Source organism: Mesocricetus auratus, unplaced genomic scaffold (assembly GCF_017639785.1).
Source record: "Mesocricetus auratus isolate SY011 unplaced genomic scaffold, BCM_Maur_2.0 Super-Scaffold_100014, whole genome shotgun sequence".
NCBI lineage: Eukaryota > Metazoa > Chordata > Mammalia > Rodentia > Cricetidae > Mesocricetus > Mesocricetus auratus.
In genome coordinates this window covers 2611103-2632877 of record NW_024429197.1, presented here as the reverse complement: position 1 = coordinate 2632877, position 21775 = coordinate 2611103, and the positions used below count along the sequence as shown (strand labels likewise).

The following is a 21775-nucleotide window of genomic DNA, read 5'->3' as shown; positions in this document are numbered from 1 at the left end:
CAGCAGTTGGGCCCCATCCTTGACTGTCATACCCTTCCCTTCCCCAATGGAATTGCCACTCAAGGCACAATGAGTTACAGAAAGGTGACAGAGGGAGGAAGAATGGGATGAGACAGGCCACTACTCACCTCGGGCACAGAAGACCCTCAACCTTCTGGAATCAGGCAAAGACACCTTCAAGACCAGCTTGTGGCTTTCAAAGAGCTCATCGGGGCCACTGCAGCTCAGCACCATTGGGGACATGTCCTGCAGGTCTGGGGGAGTGACTTCTGAGACAAATGCCCTCCTCCCCAACCAAGACTGTTGGGGATTATTATTATTATTGTTGTTGTTGTTGTTCATTATCATTATCATTATTATTTTCCGAGACAGGATTTCTATGTGGGATGGTCCAGTCTGCCCTGGAACTCACTCTGTAGACCAAGCTGGCCTCAAATTCACAAAGATCTGCCTGCCTCTGCCTCCCAACGTGTGTGACACCACTGTGTAGCTGTGGAATATTATTTTAACTAGACAAAGATGTGTTACATTTGTTTATGCTGCATTTGTTTAACCCTGTAAGGATGTGTGTTTAAATATGTAAAGATGGGTTGCATTTGTTTCCCCTTGTCTGTCTAAGGCACCTGAATGGTCTGATAAGAAGCTGAATGATCAATAGGAGAATAGGTGGGGCTGGCAGGCAGAGAGAATAAGGAGGAGGAGAAATCTAGAGAGAAGGAGGAGAGAAAGAGAGAAAGAGAGAGACTCGCCCAGGACCAGAAGCCAGGCAGCCACCGGCCAGACAGGAGAAGCAACGAAAGTGAGATATACAGAAGGAAAGAAAAGTTAAACACTCCCAGACAAAACGTAGATAAAGAGAAGCAGGTGAGCTCATAAGAGCTGGCAAGAAACCAGCCTAAGCTAAGGCCGAGCATTCATAGCCAATAAGAAGTCTCCTTGTCATGATTTGGAAGCTGTTTGGTGGCCTCAAAAAGAAGCCTGGTACACAAGGCCCCTCTTTCCCCCCATGCCTGCTGTCACTCACCCTCCAGTGACCTCAGATGGCTGGCATGCAGATCCTCCCTGGACCCACGGATGTCTCTGTCACAGTTTACCAACAGGATGGCCCCAGAGCCCCCAGAGCCCCAGCGCCAGGTTTTCTGTGGCACACAGGAAAGTTTGGGTTAGTCAAGCCTGGGGGTTCTGGGACTAGACATGCCTGGGTTGGCTCAGTGATTAGCTCAGAAGCTTTTGTATTCTGGGTTCGTTGAACTATTTAAAGAGGGACCATGGACACGGGGCACAGAATTCTCAGTAAGGCTCAGGCCCAGGGAGAGCCACCCCCCATTCCAGCATGCTCCTGGGCCTAACATTCATCGGGGTCTTGAAGGCCCTTGCAGGCTGAGGACAAGCTGCCTGACTCTGGGGTCACTACTGTCCCCAATACCCTATACATTTTCTCCATTTGGCAAGAGCGTAAAGAGAAACTCCTGGAGGGAGCCTTTAGGTAGCTCAGTCAATCTTCAAGCCCCATTCTCTGGGACTCACAGGCCCACCGCTTGCTTCCGTGACTCTCATGGCACCCCTGCCCGCCCACAGAGTAGATGCTACCCTGTGTCAGGGTCCACACCATGGCTTTCATTGTAGCTCCTGCCCCCCCCCCAGAAACCTTGTGCAGTGAGTGGCCTACACAGTGATTCCGGTGTCCTGTCCCGCCTTTTCCACAAAGCCTCGGGATCCAGGCCGCCTCTCTGGGTCTTTCCCTACAATCTGTACCTCCTGCCCCTATGTGAGCTACACACTCCCCATGGACGACTCTACTCTCCTTCATTCTTCGTGGCCTAGCTGTAACTGAATACCCTAGCCCCCTCTACCAGAAAGAGGTCATCCGGTTACTCATGAAGCCCCTGCCATATTGAGAGGTCCAGACAAAACCCCCTGAGTAGAAACTGCCCCAAACAAACTAAGACAGATCAGAAAGGGTAAGTGTTTTCCCAACAGTCACACAGCATGTCTCACATGGCCTAAACTACTGCTCACTTGAGTCAGTTTGGCCGTCCTTCCATGAGCAGTACAGACCCCGGGATTGGCCGCTCTTCTGCTGCCAAGAACACCCAGGTCTGCCTGTCACACTCTTAGGGTACCCAGGGTCTCACCTTGTCACCCGAGCCTCTCTTCACCTTGCCTGTGCGGCCTGTGTCAGCATCCAGGGACACATCTGCAAAGGGCAGACAGGTCACCTGTCTCTGTACCTGTGACGGCAGGTCCAGCCACCTTGGCCCCCACCCCAGCTGATGAGAACCCAGAAGCCCAGCTCTGGAGACTTAATACCCGGAGCCCACATGCTGGCATGGGACTCTAGCTAGAGTGACACGGGCGGTTCTGGTGCTGGAGGGACCCAAGTCATTGGCTTGGCCATGTGTGTTGGGCGGCTATGTCTTGGTGGCCCTGGGTTTCTATGCCACGTGCAGTGGGCCCTTAACTGTAGTCACTGGGCACCCATGAGCAGGGTCTGTTGTCCTCAGGGGAGGCTGTCATGGGCTCTGGGTGAAAGATGCATGTGGCTCTTTGTGGTTCTAGGTTGGGTCTCCGGGATCCAGAGATGTGCCGGACTCCCATGAGGAGGCCACTGTGGCTCAAGCTGGTAGCAGAGCATTTCTAGACCCCACTGGCCCTAAGCACGACTGGGTCTCAATTCCCGCAGTCCTGGAAATGTTTGGTGTTCTCAGGAGGTGGAGAGGGGAGGCGGCAGCCTCCACAAGCTTCAGTCACCTCTACCACATTCCAATAGCCACCACATCCACAGCCAGGCAGAAGCGGGACTCACCAACACTAGTGAGGAAGAGCATGCTGTGGCCCAGAGCACCAGCCTCCTGCGACCCGAAGTATGACACCTTCACCTGCGGAAGAAGCCAATCCTAAGAGAAGTCGAGGCAGGGGCCATGGGGGCCACACCTACAGCCCTGTTGAGGCAAAACTCATTGGCAATTATGACCTAGGGTGATGCTCCAGGATGCCGAGAAATTTGAGGAGGGAGAAAGGAGGGCTACAAAGAGGGTTATAGTGACTCCAAAACCTCCTGGAATTTGAGAGGGATACACAGAGAGGGGCCACTGTCCCTGCTGGCCTAGGCAGGTCGACCTGCCTTTGCATCCTTCGTTCTCTGTACTGATGGAATGACCTGGTCCCATGATCACAGTGTCAGGATTTTTGCCAAAGTCCAGACTCCTACCCCTACCCCACGTGACCTGCACACATGACAGGATTCCTTGCAGGGGAGGTTGCCACAGGCGCTGTTGCGTGCAGAGCTATGTCCCATCCTGGAGAAAGCACTGGGCCAGGAGTTGAGGGACCATAGTGTATGGGAGACACTAGGGCCAGCAGGGAGGGGTCAGCCAGACGTGCCTTGCCGTGTGCATGTGAAGGCTGGAGTGGGTATGCGGGGGCCCTGTGCGAGCCTGTGAGTGCGGCCATGGAATCCTGCTTGGGGAGCACAGAGGTTTGAGGGAGTAACAGAGTTGCGTGGATCTGAGGGGTGACCGGTTGTTTCCATGTGCTGTGTGGTATTGGGGTGTGTGAGGTCTGGGTCTCTGTGGAGAGGTGTCTGAGATGACTCAGGTTGGGATATGAGCCAGCTGGAGTGAGACTTACCTTGAGGTCATTCATGTCCTTACTGACTGTGTCCGCCACCACCACCACATCCACGTTGGCATCCAGGGGCCAGTGGGCCCGGCCTGTGGGCTCCGCGACCCGTGCAGGATCATAGACCATGTAGATCTTCACCTCAGAGCTCCCAGACACCCCAAAGGTGTTGGCACCCCTGGGCACATCACTAAGGAAAAGAGGCGGGGGAGGCTGAGGGGCTCAGAGCGGCCATGTGAGGTAGAGGCTGAAATGCCAGCTGCTTAAGAGGCACCCCTTACCAGAGGGCTGGGGCCCCTGCCTCCAAGTCTCTGCCCTAGCCACACGGTCCTTCCTGCTGGTTCATGAGGACACCAAGCTTTCCTGCCTCAGCACCTTCATATAGCGAATGCCTCCACCCCAACATCCACAAGGCTCACACCCTCAGACTTAGGGCTCTGTTTAAATTGTCCGCCTTTCAACTACCCTCCTCAGATGGTTAGGGTTAATTGACAGCATCTGGAATTATCTGGGAGTCTGGGCCTTAGAGCATGCCTTCAGGGGATTATCTTGATTGCATTAATTGATACAAACGGGTTGGTGAGATGGCTTAGCAGGTAAGGGGCTTGCAGCCAAGCCTGATAATCTGAGTTCGATTCCCCAGGCCCTGATGGCAGAATGAAAGCACCAGCTCTTTCTGACCTTTACTTATGCACGTGCACACACATTGTTTTTTGTTAAAGATAGTTTGTTAATTGATGTGGGAATACCCATCTTAGTTATGGGTGTGGCCACTTCCTGGGCAGGTGATTCCAGACTGTACGAGGGCGGTGGGAGGGCTGAGCAGGAGTGTGGCTTCTCTCGTGGCTCACTTCTGGCTCTGCATAGGTGGCCAGCTGCTTCCAGCTCCTGCTGTCTTGACCCCCCACTATGATGGGCTGCACCTTAAACTGTGGGCCAGAATAAGCCCCTCCCTCTTTCAGTTTATCTGTGGTGTTTCACAACAACGGGGAGAGAAACTAAGATAGCAGCTCCCACCCCCCTGGCTAAGGCCGTGTCACCTTCTGCACACCTACCCTTCCCTGCTTTACCAACTCTTCGAGTCACTGTCCAGCTGTCCTGCTAGTTCCAGAGGGCAGCCTCTGAGATCCTCAGAGAGCGTTCAGACACTCAGCAGACGCGAGGGACAGGAAGAAATGGATTCCCATTTTCTGCCAACCTCAGGGTTGCCTGGGCCCCATCTGCATTGGAGTGGACTACAGTACCCCACCCTACAGCAGCCTCTCCAGGTCCACCTGACACCCGGTGCCCAACTGAAGTTCCAGAGCTCTTGGCCCTGGAGACACAGAGTCACCAATCACTGAGCCCCTCAGCCGGTGGGCCACCTGCTCGGGCTCCTTCTGCAGCCACAGCTGTGGGGTGGACTCAGGCCATGGTGCTCCCAGAGTCAAGCCAGCGGCGTCCTGGGGAGACGTATTGTCCTGATGGATACAAGCGGCCTACCTCTGCGTCAGGCTTTAGCCTGGCCTCAGGTTCCACAAAGCCCTCCTCCCTGAGGAGCTGCGGCCCTGAGGAGACTTCAGAAGAGGGGGCCACACACGCATGGCTCTCTCCCCTGTCCTCCAGTGCTCAGGGCTCTCCACCATATCTTCTCACAGGTGATGAAGTCTCTGAAGACAGGGCTACTTACAGAGGTCCCCCTGACTACACAGACAAGGCGAGAGATCTTTCCTGTATCCTCCTAGCTCTACCCTTCCCTGGTAGAATCCATCCAAGCGCACCTCTCAAAAAAAAAAAAAAAAAAAAAAACCTTCCCACAGCCCCCTTCATGGTCACCCTGTCCCTACCAAGTGACTGTCTTCATTGGCAATAGCGATGATGGCCACAATTCCTTCAGCCACACCCTATGGCTCACCACAGCAAGGCAGAAGCAGAGGGGAGGGGTCCCCAGAGTATCACAGGCCTCCCCGAATGCACCCTCAGAGCTTCCTTCATTCTGCACTCCCATTGCCATGGAAACCCCACACCCCATTCCCTCTGCTTCTTCCAGATGTCGTGATCCTTTTAGAGTCCGGCTGACCACCAGGGACTGACTCGCCTCCACAGTGACCATGCCCTCCTGAAGCCTTATCCCCGTGGCTACTGCCGTTTCGCCCGCATGGCTTGGGGTCCCAGCTGTTCCTTGTTTCCCACTGTCCCAGGTTGGCCTTGAACTCACTATATAATCAACGATATATAATCAACGATGACCTTGAATTCCTGGTCCCCCAGCCCTTGAATTGTCAGCCTGTGTGAGGTCCCCTCCCTCCCTGCTGGCTGTCTCCCTGCCCCTGCCCCTGGAGGGTATCAGCTCCCAGCACTCTGCAGTCTGCTGCCCCCAGCTTTACTTGTTGTCAACAGCACCGGCTCCTGATGTCCTCTTTCCCCCACCTCAGGCTTCCATGCCGCTGCCTCCATCTAGTCTCAGGCATCTCCCTGGGGCGGGCCCCACACACTGTGTCTTTACTGAGGACCAGCTGGCTGTGAGGTGCCCTGTCAGCACCCACAGGGACCTCTGAATCCCAACACTCCCACACCAGGCCTCAATCCCCTGGGCCTTCTTCTGCTCCTGACCCTCCCAACCTTTGAAGCTTTGGTCCTCGGACGTTTTGGGCCCAGCTTAGCTCCAGCAAGGCCAGCTTTCCACTCAGTCCCTGAGCTGTTCTAGAGACAATGGACACTACCTGACTGCTGTCGAGCACCCTCCCTCCCTCCCTTCTCCCTTCTCCCTCCCTCCCTTCTCCCTCCCTCCCTTCTCCCTCCCTCCCTCCCTCCCTTCCTTCTCCCTCCCTCCCTTCTCCCTCCCTTCCTTCTCCCTCCCTCCCTCCCTCCCTTCCTTCTCCCTCCCTCCCTCCCTCCTGCCCTCCCTCTTCTCTCTCTCTCTCTCTCCCTCTTTCTCCCCCCCTCTCTCTCCCTCCCTCCCTCCCTCCCTCCTTCTCTCTCTCTCTCTCTCCCTCCCTCCCTCCCCCTCTCTCCCTCTCTCTCTGTCTCTCTCCCCCTCTCTCTCAACTATTGCCACCTTCCCCTTCTCCCCCAGAGCAGGTCACCTGTGCATCACCTGTACCCTGTCAGTCACACCTGTCCCTTAGTCCCACCCAAGCTTGTCCCTGGCCTGGACCAGGAGTGTCATTTACACCCCACCTTCCCCTTTCCCCCACACCCAACCCATGTACACTGCAAGTGTCCCCCATTTTGAGCATCACTGCCCCCTTCACTGTCACCAGGCTGTTGGGCACCCTCTATAAGACAGCTCCTGCCCCCCTGCCCCCATGGTCTCTGGGACACACCTCCACCCAGGCCTCAGCCTTCCTCCCTACCCAGGCCACCAGTGTTGCTCCATCCCCAGACCCAGGCCCTTTCCCCTCTTCTTGAAACTCCCAGCTGGCTGCAAGCCCCCATCTCCGCGGCTTTCCCGCCACCGGGTCACCAATGTGCCCTTTGCTGCCCCGCCCCCAGCCCAGATCTAACAGCTTTGGGAGGGCACATACATGCAAACACGTCTATTGGAAAACTTACTAAGGGATACCCTACAGTTGTCACACTGCATGTTCCTCCTTATTGGCGAGCGCCCAGGAAAGTCTCCTTGCTGTAGCTGGCTGTGAGGTCAGCTCACGCCACAGTTTGGCAAGGGCAGCAGTGTCTGCCGCAGACTGATCATTGTCTCACAATAACACTACTGAATACAAGGATGAGCTGACGGCGGTTCGGGAAGTGTGTGAAACGAAAGTGTGTGTGTCTCACCCAGTGTCTGCCCCTGAGTCAGCAGCTTCCGCAGTCAGTGCTGGAAGGTGCGGTGGCTTGCACGGAAATGCCCCCACGGGGCCTTATGTCTGCGTGCTCCATCCCCAGCTGGTGCAGGGATGGAAGGACTGGGAGGCGTGGCTTTGGAGGAGGCCAATCACTGGGGGTGGGCTTGGAGGTCTCAGAAATCCTTAGCCCCCTCTCTGTCTGTCTTCTGCTAGTGGATCAGACATGAGCTTTCAGCTACTGCTCCAACACCGTGCCTGCCTGCCTGGCTGCAACCCTGCTCCCTGCTGTAACGGCCACAGACTCCAACCCCCTGAAACTGCGAGTCCCAAACTAAATGTTTCCTTGCGTAAGTTGCCTTGATCATGGTGCTTTGTCACGGCTGTAAAGGTGCCACATCCCTGGCTACCACGCTCACAGGTAGGGACCAGTGTGGCTTCAGTTGAGAGACAGTTACAGGCAGAACAGGCCTGCAGGGCTCTTCCCTGGGGCTGGAGGAACCCAAACAGTCCAATCCTGCTGCCTTCAAAGCTCTGGCCACCCTCACCGTGTCCAGGTCAGTAGCAGGTGCTCAGCAAGCTCCCAGGGTGGCAGGAGAGTCACGGCTATTTCTTGTGGTACCTGAGAGAGGCGGGTTTGCCTGGAGAGTGTCTCCTCAGATTCTCATTCCTTTGGCATCCTGGCCCTACCCTTCCTAGAGCCTCGGGCATTGGACTGGCACTACAGGTCTGTGGGTGGGCCATGCATTAAGTGACAGGCATGTGTGGGAGCTAGGTAAGCCTAGGAAATCCACGTTTGGATCTACTTCCGGCATACATTGCCATTGCCACCCGATGCCTCCCCGTGATGCCTCTCTGTGTGGTGTCTTGCTGGGAAGCTCCTGGCAGGGTGAAGTTCTGGAAAGTCTGCAGACTCACAGTCAAGGGAAGCCTCCTCTCTAAAATGAAGGCACAGGCCCGGCATGGTGGTGCATTCCCCTAATCCACGCACCGGAGAGGAAGAGGCAGGCAGATCTCTGTGGGTTTAAGGCTAGCCTGCTCTACATAGCCAGGTCCAGGCCAGCTGGGGTTACATAGTAAAACCCCATCTCAAAAATAAGGGGGAGTGACCAAAGGAGCTGTACTGGTCAGTTTTTTGTTTGTTTGTTTTGTTTTTGTCAACTTGACACAAGCAAGGGCTCTTTGGGAAGAGGGAACTTCAATTCAGAAAATGCCTACATGCAGGCAAGCGTGTGTTGGCATTTTCTTGATTAATGGTTGGTGGGGGCGAACTAGACTGCTGTGGGAAATAGCATCCCTGGGCTGCCGGTGCTGGGTTCTATAAGAAAGCAGGTTGAACAAGCCATGGGTAGCAAGCCAGTAAGCAGCACCCTCCATGGCCTCTGCATCAGCTCCTGCCTCCAGGATCCTGCCTTGAGTTCCTGCCCTGACTTCCCTCAGGGATGGAGTGTGGCCTTGGCCAGCACTCTGTGGGCAGTTCCTCATACCCTTCCCTGAAATTAGTGAGTTCGAGACCAGCCTGGTCTACAAGAGCTAGTTCCAGGACAGCCTCCAAAGCCATAGAAACCCTGTTTCGAAAAAACAAAAAAATAAAGAAAGAAGGAAGGAAGCAGTGCCTTTTGCTTGGCTGTGGCAATTAAACCCTTTCGTCCCCAAGTCTCTTTAGCCATGGTCTATGATAACAGCAATAGGAACAAATTAGAACAGGGGCTGTGGTCTCTTCCACTGCTGTTCTCCAACCCAAGCTGTCATCTTCATCTCTGTGTCCTTGCCAGCCTGAGAAGCCTCCCAAGGTCCTGGCTTCATCTTTGCTGGGGGCAGGAGCTTCTTCAAGACCCACCTCAGATACTGCTGTTTCCCTGAAACAAGGGGCAGCCTCCCCAGAGTATGACCCCTGGCCCACTCAGCCTTGGCTTTTCTCCTCTATAAAATGGCCACATCTTCAGAGCCACCTCCTAGTCTGGCGAGGATTCTGGAGAATCCGTAAAAAGTGTGCCGTGTTTGGTGGCTGCTGTCACTCTTCTCGGCCTGTGCCACCGGCCCTGGCCCAGCACCTCTGTCCCCCTCTTCCTCTGCAGCCTGCAACACTGGGGTCCCTTCAGGTCTCTCGATAAGTTAGAGATCAGGGGTGCCAGCCTGACTCATCCTGTAGGGTCTCCTGCCTGGTGCCTGGAGGAGAACCAGCCAAACCAGCCTTGGTGGAAGCCACCAGAACCTCGAGGGTCCTTAGAGAACAACACCAAGGGGGTGTGAGGGTGGACTGGAGGGAGTGCTAAATGGAAGCTGAATATCAGCCCTCCTCCCCGCCTGCTGGGGACATCTGTCAGGACTGCTGGAGGGAGGTGTGTGTGTGTGTGCGCGTGTGTGTATGTGTGCGTGTGTGTGTGTGTGTGTGTGGTGGGGCAGGGGGTGTGCTTCAAGCACCTCATTTAGCTTAGCTTGTGATACTCTTGGTGTGTGCGCGTGTGTGTATGTGCGTGTGTGTGTGTGTGTGTGTGTGTGTGTGTGTGTGTGTGTGTGGTGGGGCAGGGGGTGTGCTTCAAGCACCTCCTTTAGCTTAGCTTGTGATGACCTCATCTCTACTTCACCACAACCCTCTCAGGCGGCTGTTTCTGTCTCAGAGAGGCGAAGTCACTCTCCTCAGATCACACAGCGGGGAGCCACACAGTTCCGTCCCATCTCACACACGGGTAGATATTATAAGGAATGTGTGACCAGGACATGTCCTGCTGAAGGGAGAGAGGAGATCACATTGGAGGTTGCAGGAAGGACACAGAAATGGCAAACTCCCGTACAAACTTCTTGTAGAGAGTTTCCTTGTAAGCAAGCCTGGGGGACCAAGCAGGGACGCCATCATCCCTGTCTGTGTCCTCACCTATCCACCTGATCCTTGAGGTTAGCTCAGGTCAGAACATGGTGTTCATGACTTTCTGGTTCCCAGAACAGTGAGCACACACTTTATGTGCCGTCGGGGATCACAGGGACACGGAAGAGCTCATCTTGGCCAGCCCCCAAACCAACAGGATGTGGCCTTAGCTCTTCCCACACCAGGCGGCTCCCACACGAGTTTCCCTGTAGTTACACTTTCTGCTGGGCTGCAGACTTCCACAGTTCAGGCCACATGGATCTCTGCAGCTAGGAAGCTTGTCACCTGGCCTCAGGAGGAGGAGGAGGAACAGGATCTCTGTGCCACCCACACACACAACCTGGGCATCACCAGCAACTGGGGCATCACCTGCAACTGGGGCAGGAGCTGGGTAGGCAGGGTTTGTGAGAGGCCTGGGCTGGGCAGTGGCCCAGCAGGAGCAGGAGGTATCTCGTGGACTGACACAGGGAAGGTCACAGGTCCAGACGACTGGGAGCCCTGGACTGGTGGCAGGTCAGACCCTGCGACACAGCTGGCAGTCCTCCAGGTTGACCTGGTCCCCAGAGTCCCTGCCCCTGAGAGCCAGTGGTGCTTTTGATACGTCCGCTCTCGGCTCAATGTGAGTACTCCAACACGTGGGCTCCCCTCGGCTCAACCTGAGTCCCCTTGTCCTGCATGGTGTGGGTCCCACCAGACACAGTGAAGAATGGCACAGGCATCATGGCCCCTGGTCTGCTCTCTGACTCCATCCCTGGCCATGTGCCTGCAGAACAGGGGTAACACCCATGTGTAGAGGGCAGAGAGGAAACCCCTGGTAGACACATAGGGCTACGTGCACAGAGATGAGACCCAAGTCCCAAGTATGCCCACTGCTCTGCCCCCATCCCACTCCTCACACAGACCCTGCATCTTAGCAAATTCCCAGAGATCAGGTTCCCCTGAGGTAGAGACTACAAAATCTGGAAATAGGGAGACCTGGGTTCAAATCCCGTCCCCAGAAGTTGCAGGTTGTATGACTTCAGAAAGTCTCTCAATCTCCCTGTGTACTTACTTTCTTTGTAAAATGGGGATTACAGTGACCTCTGCCCTGCAAACTTCCTGTGAGAGTTTGCAGGTATATTGTGGTAGGGACTCCCAGCAGCCATACCCACTGCTGCTACAAACAGGGTCTGAGAGGCACGAGATCGGGTACCACATAGGAAGAGAGACAGGGACCCACGGAGGAGAATGCTGCTGCTACGACACCCTTCACTCTCAGCAGGCTAAGGAGCCAGACCACTGGGACCACCATCCAAACCAACACCTACAGCGGCGACAGACGTCTAAGACGCCAGCACGCAGGAGGCAGAGGCAGGAGGGTTAGGAGCTCAAGGCCAGCCTGGATTATGTAGCAAGAACCACCTTAAAATAGATAAACAAACAAAACCAGGGGCTGGGGAAATAGCTCCATTGGCAATTCCTTGCAAGTATAAGGACCTGAGTTCAATGCCAAAACCCACATTAAAACAAACAAAAACCTGGCTGTGGGCTGGAGTGATGCTTCAGTGGTTAAGAGTGCATACTGCTCTTGCAGAGGACCCAGGTTCAATTCCAAGCACCCACCAGACAGCTCACAACTGCCTGTAACTCCAGTTCCAGGGGATCTGATGCCGTCTTCTGACCTCCTTGGGCACTGCATGCATGTGGTGTACACACACACACACACACACACACACACACACACACACACACAAAGAACAAGAAAAAAACATCCAGCCAGAACAAGTCAAGTGGACTTAATGCACCAGAGCCCAGAAAAAGCATGTTTGAGTATGTGCTGAGTGACGGCATGGCAGGGCAGGGGAGAGAGCAGCGGGGGCTCTTCCACCAGGAGGAGGGGGCCACTCAGCAGGGAGGTGCCACTCAGACACAAGCCAGCCTTGGCTTTCTCCCTCTGTCCTCCTTTAGATGTCTGCAGCTGGCAGAGGCCACGAAGGGTCATGACTGGTCCGTCCGGCACCATATATACACATTTCCTTAAGGTCTACTCCACATTGGGCGTGTCTGTGACCTCTCCTTCCCAAAGATAGTGATCGGTGGCTCATAGGCACCTTGCAACGCCCTGTCACTATTCAGAGGAGGCTACCTAGCAAGCCCAGGAAAATGGCCAGAGACAGGCAGATCTCCCCACAGTGGACAGAGGGCCCTCAGGAGCAGTTGCCACTCCCTGTTCTTCGAAGAGTCTGGAACCAAAGTACCCCAAGAGAAAGGGCCCTGATTTAAAGTCAGTGCAGTGAGTCATGTTCCTCTCGCCAAGGTAGATCTGAGGCCTACGGGTGATGAAATTCTTCATTAGTAAAATGGGAGAACGAGGGTGCCAACTGTATAGGTTCACAATAGGTGATGTCACCCCCACCTAGCTAGCCTGAGAGAGGGCAAATTCAGGGGGGCTAGGTGACTGGCCCAAGGTCACACAGCCTGCAAGGACCAGTATGATCCCTCAGCTATTCTGTTCTGAGAAGCCACCAAGTTGGTCACTTCTGGACGCTTCCTCCTATATAGTGCAACCAGGTGAGTATTGGTGGCGGGAGGGGGGTATCTAGTCCTCATCCCTCCTCACTAGGTCCAGAGGTTGCGCCCACACTCACGCATGTCCAGAACCTTAGTGGCCAACCGGCTCACAGCATGCCTGCTGCCCCTCTGCAGAGTCCCCTGAGGAGTTGTGACCTATCTTTTGTCCAGTCTAAATAACTCTATGCCCAAGACCTAAGCCAGGAAGTTTGGTCAGATGTATGGCCCCAAGGGCTTGTTGGAAGCACTTGCTAGTGGTGTTTCATGTGACCTTGAATGATAAACTCAGAATGATTGGGGTCCTGCTTTGGGGTCCAGGGTGCACTTGGAGGCCCAAACAAATCTGTCTTTTCTACAAGTCCAGGTTTGCCCAAGTCCACAATTCCCAGCTTTCTCAGTGCCAACCCAGACTTGGGTGCTTTGGAGTCCTGGCCGTCCCCACCTGTAGCTGGGTTCCATTCAGGTGTCTACTGTCCTTATCCAGTTTGGCATGTCGCCACCCCAAACATCCTAGGGCGGGGGCAGAACCACAGGTAGAGGGGACACTGGTCAAAGCGATGCAAAGCAGTCACCCCCCTCCAGGTCCACTGCTCAGGACAGCAAGCACTGGACCTGGTTGGCCACAGCCCTTCCCTGCCTTGGCCCCAAGTGACCAGAAGGATTTGGGTCCAGGGAGGAGAAAGCAGAAGCAGGGCTTGGATGTGAGGCTGCTGAGAACCCAGGAGGAGAGGACCCAAGGAACAATTCACACACCAGAGCCCAAGTGACAGAAAGGGGAGGCCTGCGGGATGGATCCCCAGCCAGCCCAGCACGGTAGGTGGTCGCTGCTACTGAGTAACTGTGTCTGTGGAACTGAAGGAACGGAGCTCTGAGGCCAACACCAATATCAGGTCTTCTGTTCTGACTGTACTGAGGATTAAACCAGGGGCTTCCGCGCCCTAGGCAAGCACTCAGCCACCGAACTACCCCCCCCCCGGCCTCTTTTTACTTTTTGAGACAGGGTCTTACTCCATTGCCCAAGCTGGCCCATTAGAGTTGCATTCCTCCTGCCTCAACTACCTAACTGGTGGAATGACAAGTGTGTGTCCCCTCATCCTGCCTGATGCCAGCACTCTATGCTGGGGGGATGCCCACTGTCCACTTGCTGTCCCACATCTGATGGCCCTCAGGTCACCATGAAACCTGAACAAGGCAAGGCCTCCACTCAGTGGCCTCTTATAGTCCAGGAACTAAGAAATGCAAGCACTTGAACATGACCTCCGAATAAGGGCTCTCTTCCTTCTGTAGGTATAAGGACAGGCTGGTCCCAGTGGTGCCTACAGCCTTTCAGTCGCTTGAACTAGGATCCCGTCAATCCTATAATTACTTCCCTGGCAGCCCAGGCCAGCTTCCCCCTGCACCTGTGAGGGCTGAGAACATAACCCACAAGGCGCTGGAAACAGTCAGACAGACAGACTGCAGGAAACAGACAGACAGACAGACTGCAGGAAACAGACAGACATATAGACTACAGTCAACAGACAGACAGACAGACTGCCTGAAACAGGCAGACAGACTGCAGGAAACAGAGAGACTGCAGGGCATTGTTGGTTTTGGAATTCAGGAAGCCCAGGAGATGCTCAGGTATGGTCCTCCCTGTGGCTCATCTCAGAGACTCACAGTGCTCCTTACTCCTTTGTCCCAAGCCCCGGAGCTATAGGACCTGAAGACCCTATCTTGCATTGGTGAGAGTGTTGAAGCAGCCCCCTGGAGTGAGGAGGTCAGGGTGCCTAGGTTCACAATTGGGGGTGGAGTCACAGCCTGCTGGGGAATAGGCATTAAGGTACTGCGAGAGCCCATGAGGATATTGGGGTAAAGGTGCTGAGCTAGCCCAATTAGGGGGGTGGTCTACAGCACCTTCCGAGTCTGGTTACCCCATGGCACACAATTAACCACACACACAAACATTTTTCCAAATAGCCAGGCTATGCGGCCCCTGGGGGGAATTAATCACTTCCTCTGATGTCACCTTAAGCACCATCACCTGGAGTTCAAACTCTGGGCAGCTCAGGTGACTGGCACAGCAGCCACTTGGGGGACCTTCCCCAGGCTTATCAGCAAGCAAGACCAGTTCTAAGCCCCCTGGTTGGCCTCAGCTAGAGCTAGTCACCAAGCAAAGGGGTGGTGGAGCCCCAAGTTTATCACTCATCAAGTATGGCCTGGCTCCCACCCACCCCTGGGGGAGCCTCAGGCGCCTGGAAGCTTCACTGGCTTGCCCATCCGAGGCACCTTTCCTCACCGCCTGGGCAGGAGAGCCCTCCACAGTGTCACAGAGCAAACTCCTATGTTCTCTGTACACTCTGGGTAGCTGTGATGCTAGCCACCACTCGTGGTGCAGAGTGACACTTCAGTCCCTCCTAGGACCAGCCAAGGGACCACCACACTGAAGGATGCTAAGGGCTCGGTGCTCTCATCACATACCCCACCTTGTCCTCGCCCCCTCCCACCTCCGAGCGCAATGGGAAGAACAGATGTGGGGATGCCCACAGCGGGCACACTACCAGGCACCTACCATGGAAATTCTGCACATTCCCATCTCACTCACCCCAGCCTATGATGGCCGTGCTGCTACATTCCCATCGACTCTCAGAGACGGGGGCCAGGCTCACAGAAGAGCAGTGGCATGCCCAAGGTCACACAGCCAGGGACCAATAGGACCAGGATGCACTAGCTGCATGCATCACCTCCATGCCGAGCTTCAGAGGGGACCCAGGGCATCCAGTCAGGGTTCAGTTCACACGGCAGGGAGAAGCAAGGGGTAAGCTGGTGACAGAAGGCAGACCTGGCTCCCTGCTAAGTGCCACAGAGTAACACAAGGCTGGGCTTCAAAGGAACCTTCTAGAAACAGCCTTGTCCCTAGGTGAGAGCAGCGGCCTGAGATCAGGCAGGTGGGACCTATGGGCACCTTCCCTGGCATCAGTGTCAAATCAGGACTGCCGGATGCAGTACAGGAAGGCTAGTTGGGCTTCAGCTAAACCTCAGAGTATAGGATACACATGTCCCATGCCATCGCTAAAAGTGTACTTGGGGGCTGGCCCCAGAGTAGAGCGTTTGCCCAGCATGTGTTAGGCCCTGGGAAGTAGCAGAAAGTTCTCTCTGTGTCTCTTTCCTTTCTCTCTCCTCCAGTTCCACTCATGGACTCTCTATTCATGAAATCTAGAACCCTATACTAAGCAGATAGGAGTAGGTATGATCCACTAGCCATATAGGTCTGATGAGAACAGCCTGACCTCCTGTCCCAAGCAGCAGGTGCTCAAGGTCTGGCTTCCAGAGCTCCTGTCTATTCCTCCCCATCCCTGTTACCAGGGGTCCTACACCACCACCAGAGAGGGGACAGTTAGACAAGGCATCAATGAAATCCAGGTAGGCATAAAATACAGCATTCATCCACCTGACTGGGCAAGCCCAAGGGGGATCTGGGTTCAGATGGTGTCTGGGAACCCCTAGCACTCAGCTCCCTATGGAAGGTGCCCTACTTAGAGGTCCAGAGGCCCCGGACATCACCATAGCCAACTTCCCCAGTAGTTAGGCAAAGAACTGGGGCTGTCCTGGGTCCCAGTATCCCTGTCTAAGCAGACCAGGACAGGGACGAGTCAGGTCAATGGGGGAAACTGATGTCATGACTGTTCTATGCAGATGTCTCTATTGACACTATCACAACCACCATCAAGGCCACTTCAACAGTCATCATCATCATCACTACCACCATCATCGTCATCACCACCACCATCATCACCACCATCACCACCATAGTCTCTTGCCAGCCCAAGTCCCAGGCTTTGTTCCAGGATCACTTCCTAAACTAAGTCATTGAGTTATCCCTTGGCCACTCCCTGTTAATCCCCGTCACTCTGGTTGTCCCTGGCTGGCCTCCAAGGGTCAAGATGTCACATGCACACCCCTAACCGCAGAGAGGTGGAAAATTGGCAAGACACTAGGGAAGGGGGGCAACCCCCTTCCCTGGCTTGGGCCCCAGCTCCTTCTGCCGCTGCACTTGAAGACTGGCATGTGGAACCCAGGCAGAGCTTGGCCCCAGAACTCAGAGTGATCTTCTGAGGTCACCTTCATCCAGGGACTGGACCCAGTGTCCTGTCCCCAGAGCACCTGGGCAGCCCCCATTCCCTTCCGTCCCAAGCTCTGAAGTCAGCTGTACCTCCTTTGGTGTCCAAACCTCATGCTGTCTACACCCTTCTGCATACTCTTTGGCCCAGGGATCCCCCACCTAAGCACAGGAAAGTGCTCAGCTCTTCTTACCTGTAGACATCCACCAGAGTCTCCACACCGACCACACACACGGCGTGAGTGGGCTTCTTCAGAGAAAGCTGCACAGCCCTCTGGGAGGCCATCCTGCTCCCAGATCCCCAGCCTTCTGGTCGGGCTACCTCGGGTGCCCAGCAGCCACAAGCCCCGGCTGCCTCCCCGGCTCCCCAGCTCTTCTTGGGGACACCTGGCTGCCGGGTAGGAGCGTGCGTTCTAATGGGTTGGTGCTCTCTCCTCCCTTTTAATTTCACGCTACAACCTGGGGAGCCTGCCTGAGCCTGGTCCCCACCTCCTGGCTCCACGCCCAGTCACCTAAGTCATGGGCTGTCGATCTAGGAGGCTGGGAGGGAGGTGTCTGAAGCTCTCTGTGGGGTGGGAAGGGTCCCTGGGAACAGCCAGGTTCAGCTGCCAACAGGAAACTCAGAGGGTCTAGCCATCTTACTCTTAGGCTCTCGTGCCTGAACATTTCTGAGGGCTCCGTGCCAGGCACCAGCTAAGCAGTTTGTAGATCTTGTCTCCTATGTGTGGCAATCCAGTCTTCAGGGTCAACTCAGTGAATGAGCATTGTGTGGTTCAAATGCCAAGCCCTGACACTCAGAGCCACTGAGGGGACAGGGTCACTTGAGCTCTGTACAACTCTGTTTACCCCATGTGTGTAACAGCTGCTATAACAGGAGGACCTATGTGGTGAGAGTTCACCTGGTCTACAAGATGTGACTGTTCGGGTCTCTAATCACGTTGCTAGTGAGTGGCAGGGCTGCCTGGCACAATTCCACCTGACCTACACACCACACAGTGAGGTGATGCCCCGGTGCTCAGAATTCAGAGAGTACAAGTCAGTGGGTGAGCATCCTGACCAGCCACAGGGGAGGGGACTTGATCAGGGCCTCAGAGTGCTAGCCGCCATCCCTGGCTTCACTTCTTTCATTCCCACAGTGGCTCTGTGAGGAGGGTCTGAATTGTCCCCAAGTGATTGCAGAGAATGGAGGTTTGCTCAGCTCTCTTTCCCAGCCTTCCCAAAGACGAAGCTAGGACCAGAGATGCTGTCACATGACTATGACCTACACAAAACTGCTTATGCACTACCCCGAATGTCTCATCGTCTCTTCTTCTTCTTCTTCTTCTTCTTCTTCTTCTTCTTCTTCTTCTTCTTCTTCTTCTTCTTCTTCTTCTTCTTCTTCTTCTTCTTCTTCTTCGACAGGGTTTCTCTGTGGCTTTTGGAGCCTGTCCTGGAACTCGCTGTATAGACCAGGCTGACCTCAGACTCACACAGATCTGCTTGCCTCTGCCTCCCGAGTGCTGGGATTAAAGGTATGCACCACAATGCCCGGCTAAGGAAATTTATTTCTTTAAAGTTGAAGATGACCTGTGAGGAAACATGAAGAAAATAAAAGTTGCATAGACCGTGTTTGTTAATTTTGACATGTGTTCTTCTCATCATGTATGTGTATCTGTGTGTGTGAGAGAGAGAGACAGACAGACACATTCATACAGAGACAACTGAAATGGTTTTGTAATTTGACTTCCTCCCTCTCTCTCTCCCTCCCTTCCTCTCTTTCTTCCTTCCTATCTTCTTTCTTTCTTTCTTATGGAAAGGCCAGCCTCAAACTCACTATACAGCTCAGGATGACCTTGAACTCCCGACCACCCACTGCCATTGCAAGCATTCACTACCACAACACCCGTTTCATGTGGTGCTTGGGATCAAACCCGGGACCTTGTGCAGGCTAAGTAAGCACTTTATCAAGCAAGCCACACGCCTGGCCATTGATTTTGTTTCTTTATGAACTACTGTCAGTGTTTAATAAAATTTAGTATTTTAGGAGGAAGGAAGGAGAGAAGGAATGAATGAAGGAAGGAAGGCAGGAGGAAGGGAGGGAAGAAGGAAGTAGGGAAAGAAAAGCACATAGAAAAGTTCTTGTCTGAACTCAGAAGGCAGGTTCTGAACCTGTAGCGTGATGGTCCCTGGGATACCCTGTGCTCACACTGGTGTGGCTGGGTTCCTGCGTGCTGGGCACCCTAGGAGACGCAGGAGAGACCAGGCTCCCTGTTCTGAGGACCTGATGGTCAGGGAAATAGACAGCTCCCAGAGGCTAGAGGGAGGCATGTGACACAGAGGGTAGCAGGCTCTCCATCCTCTGCCCTGGGATGTCAGAGGACAGAGGAGTAGGATTTCGAACATGCCTTGAAGACAGTGCAGCTGATGACGTCTCCGGGTGAATTGGAAGTGGCATAGGAGGGAAAATGCAAGGATGGCCGGTGTTAGGGCTCGAGTAACCAAAGGGATGGTGTCCTGGCTCAATGGATGGAGAATGCCGGGTGTAGCTCTAGGGGTTGGTGGTTCTGTTGTAAAGGTGAAGAGGCCACAGGGGTGCTGTCTGTTGTAAAGGTGAAGAGGCCACAGGGGTACTGTCTGGAGAAGGTAGATGACATGTTCCCTTCATGATGAGGGTCAGGGTCTGGAGAAAGACTTCTCTGGAGCCACGGAGCATGCCTCCCAAGCAGCAACACACAATCAAGAATTCTGTCCACGGGGGAACAGTAAAGACAGGTAGGAGAGGCTCTCCCTGCAGGCGGGCTACTTGACAGCCCGATGGAGGAACAGTCCCAGGAACCTCTAGCCTGGTTAGGAAGCCAGGAAATAAAGAAAAATGGCACAAACTTATTGATTCCTCTTTCCAGAATAATCTTCCTTTTTGTCAGCTCATCTGAGTGTAATATTTCTGACCTTAAGAGTTTGCTGTACATTTGGTGGTGGTGGCGCATGCCTTTAATTCCAGCAACTGGGAGGCAGAGACAGGTGGGTCTCTGAGTGCTCACGGCCAGCCTGGTCTGCAGAGTGAGTTTCCAGGACAGCTAAGGCTACACAGAGAAATCCTGTCTTGAAAAACAAACAAACAGCATTATACCTATAGGAATCAAGGCTAAGCCTCAGTTTACCCTCCAGATACAGAAACAGCAAACAGCCCTTCAGGAGTGACCTTTCCACCACTTTTCCCCAAACCAGAAGAACCAGGACCCCAGTCATTTTGTCTAAACCTATCTGGTGGTAGAAACATGCCCGATTCCCATGAGACAGAGTAAGGAACGTAAAGTGAGCTCCCCCGAAGTGCATGGGTTTCCACTGAGGAAGGCTGGACGGATGGACGGATGAAGGGATGGAGGGATGGATGGATGGAGGGATGGATGGGTCGCCGGTAGATAGATGAACAAGGGGATGAGTGGACAGATGGGAGAGAAAGAGGGAAGGGAGGAGGAAGGTGGTGGGTGTATAAGAAGACATCCATAGGAAGAGCATGGTGATGGCATGATGGGGACGGTGCTGATGACAACGAGATTCACCATCTAGCAATCACAGACCCAGCGTCACCCTGTGCCAGACAGTTTGTAAGACTCGTCCATGTATTCACTCATCCGACCTTCCCGACAATCCCAGGTGACAGGTTCTGACCAAGTCTGAAGACCCAAGTTCAGACAGATCATGGTCTGGCTGTGCTGTTGGCCAGTGTGGGGAGGGCAGAGGGCAGCGGGACAAGGCTCTTGCAAGAGGTCACTCTCGGGTTTGAGGGAAAAGAAGGGAGGCAAGGAGAGCTGTAGAGGAATGGGCGGGGGCACCGTAGACTACACCTCTTTTTCACAGAGGTAGGAACTGAAGCCAGAGCTAAGATGCACTCCCAAGGCTGGCTTTCTGTACCCAGGCCACCTGGGCTCTACCTGGGCTCCTGAGCATCTACAGGTCCCTGAGAGGGGAGTGTTAGGTCCCCAGCTCCTTCTGTGTGCTCCCCCATGTTGTTTAAACAGGCTCCACAAGCAATCTGAACAGCCATCTGCACTGTTCTACAGAATAGCATGTACCTTCATTATTGTCTAGTTGAAGGAAACCCCCGTGTCTCCTCTCCAGTGCCCTGTGTGGACTTTGAACCCTCCTCTCCCCTTCCTTTCCTTCTACCTGAGAACCTTTCTTGGAAGACACCATGGCCTGCCCAGGCCCCTGCCCTGTCCTACCCACAACCACAAAGTCGTCTCCTGCACATCCAGGCCGTGGTCTCTTTGAACCTGAGGTCCCAGGCTTGATGGGTCAGACCTGGCAGCAGCGGGGGGTGGGGGAGTGGGGGTGGGGGGTGGTGGAAGCTGGGTGACCACACCACCCCCTCCATAGATGGAATGTTCAGCTCAGAGATCCTGCAGCTCTCTCTGGGGCAGCTGAAAAGACAATGGATGTTATGCAGGGGACAGCCACCCAGGAACTGTGGGAACAAGCCCTTCCTACGGCAGCTGGGCAGGTGTCCCATCTCTTCACTGGCTTCCTGGAGGCTGATCATTTTCCTTTGTGCCTGGGAACAACAGGGAGCCAACCAACAAGGCCTTGTCCTCAAAGGGCACAGGCACAACTGTACACACAGTGACAGCCAGGCAACGAGCAAGGAGGGGGGAGCATTATACGGAGGGTGGTGATGGGGGTGGGAGCATTATACGGAGGGTGGTGATGGGGGTGGCTGTACAGATGACATGGGAGTAAAAATAATCAGAAAATGATAACACACACACATACACATACATATACATACATACATACACATATATTCACACACACATACATATATACACATACACACATGCATACATATACATACACATATATTCACACATACATACACATATACAACACACACAT

General features: G+C 54.3%; 1 protein-coding gene across 1 annotated transcript in view; it reads right to left on the bottom strand.

Annotated features, from left to right (window-relative positions):
- Padi1 (peptidyl arginine deiminase 1) overlaps positions 1-18181 on the bottom strand; it is a 33111-nt gene extending 14930 nt beyond the window's left edge. The window contains exons 1-6 of the mRNA XM_040757530.1: positions 17095-18181; positions 3631-3811; positions 2807-2879; positions 2136-2197; positions 1025-1139; positions 129-254 (exon numbers count right to left, since the gene is read on the bottom strand). Of these exons, the coding sequence (XP_040613464.1) occupies positions 129-254; positions 1025-1139; positions 2136-2197; positions 2807-2879; positions 3631-3811; positions 17095-17186 (649 nt within the window). The 5' untranslated portion in view covers positions 17187-18181. The remainder of the gene's footprint in view (positions 1-128; positions 255-1024; positions 1140-2135; positions 2198-2806; positions 2880-3630; positions 3812-17094) is intronic.
- Between the last annotated feature and the right edge of the window lie 3594 nt (positions 18182-21775).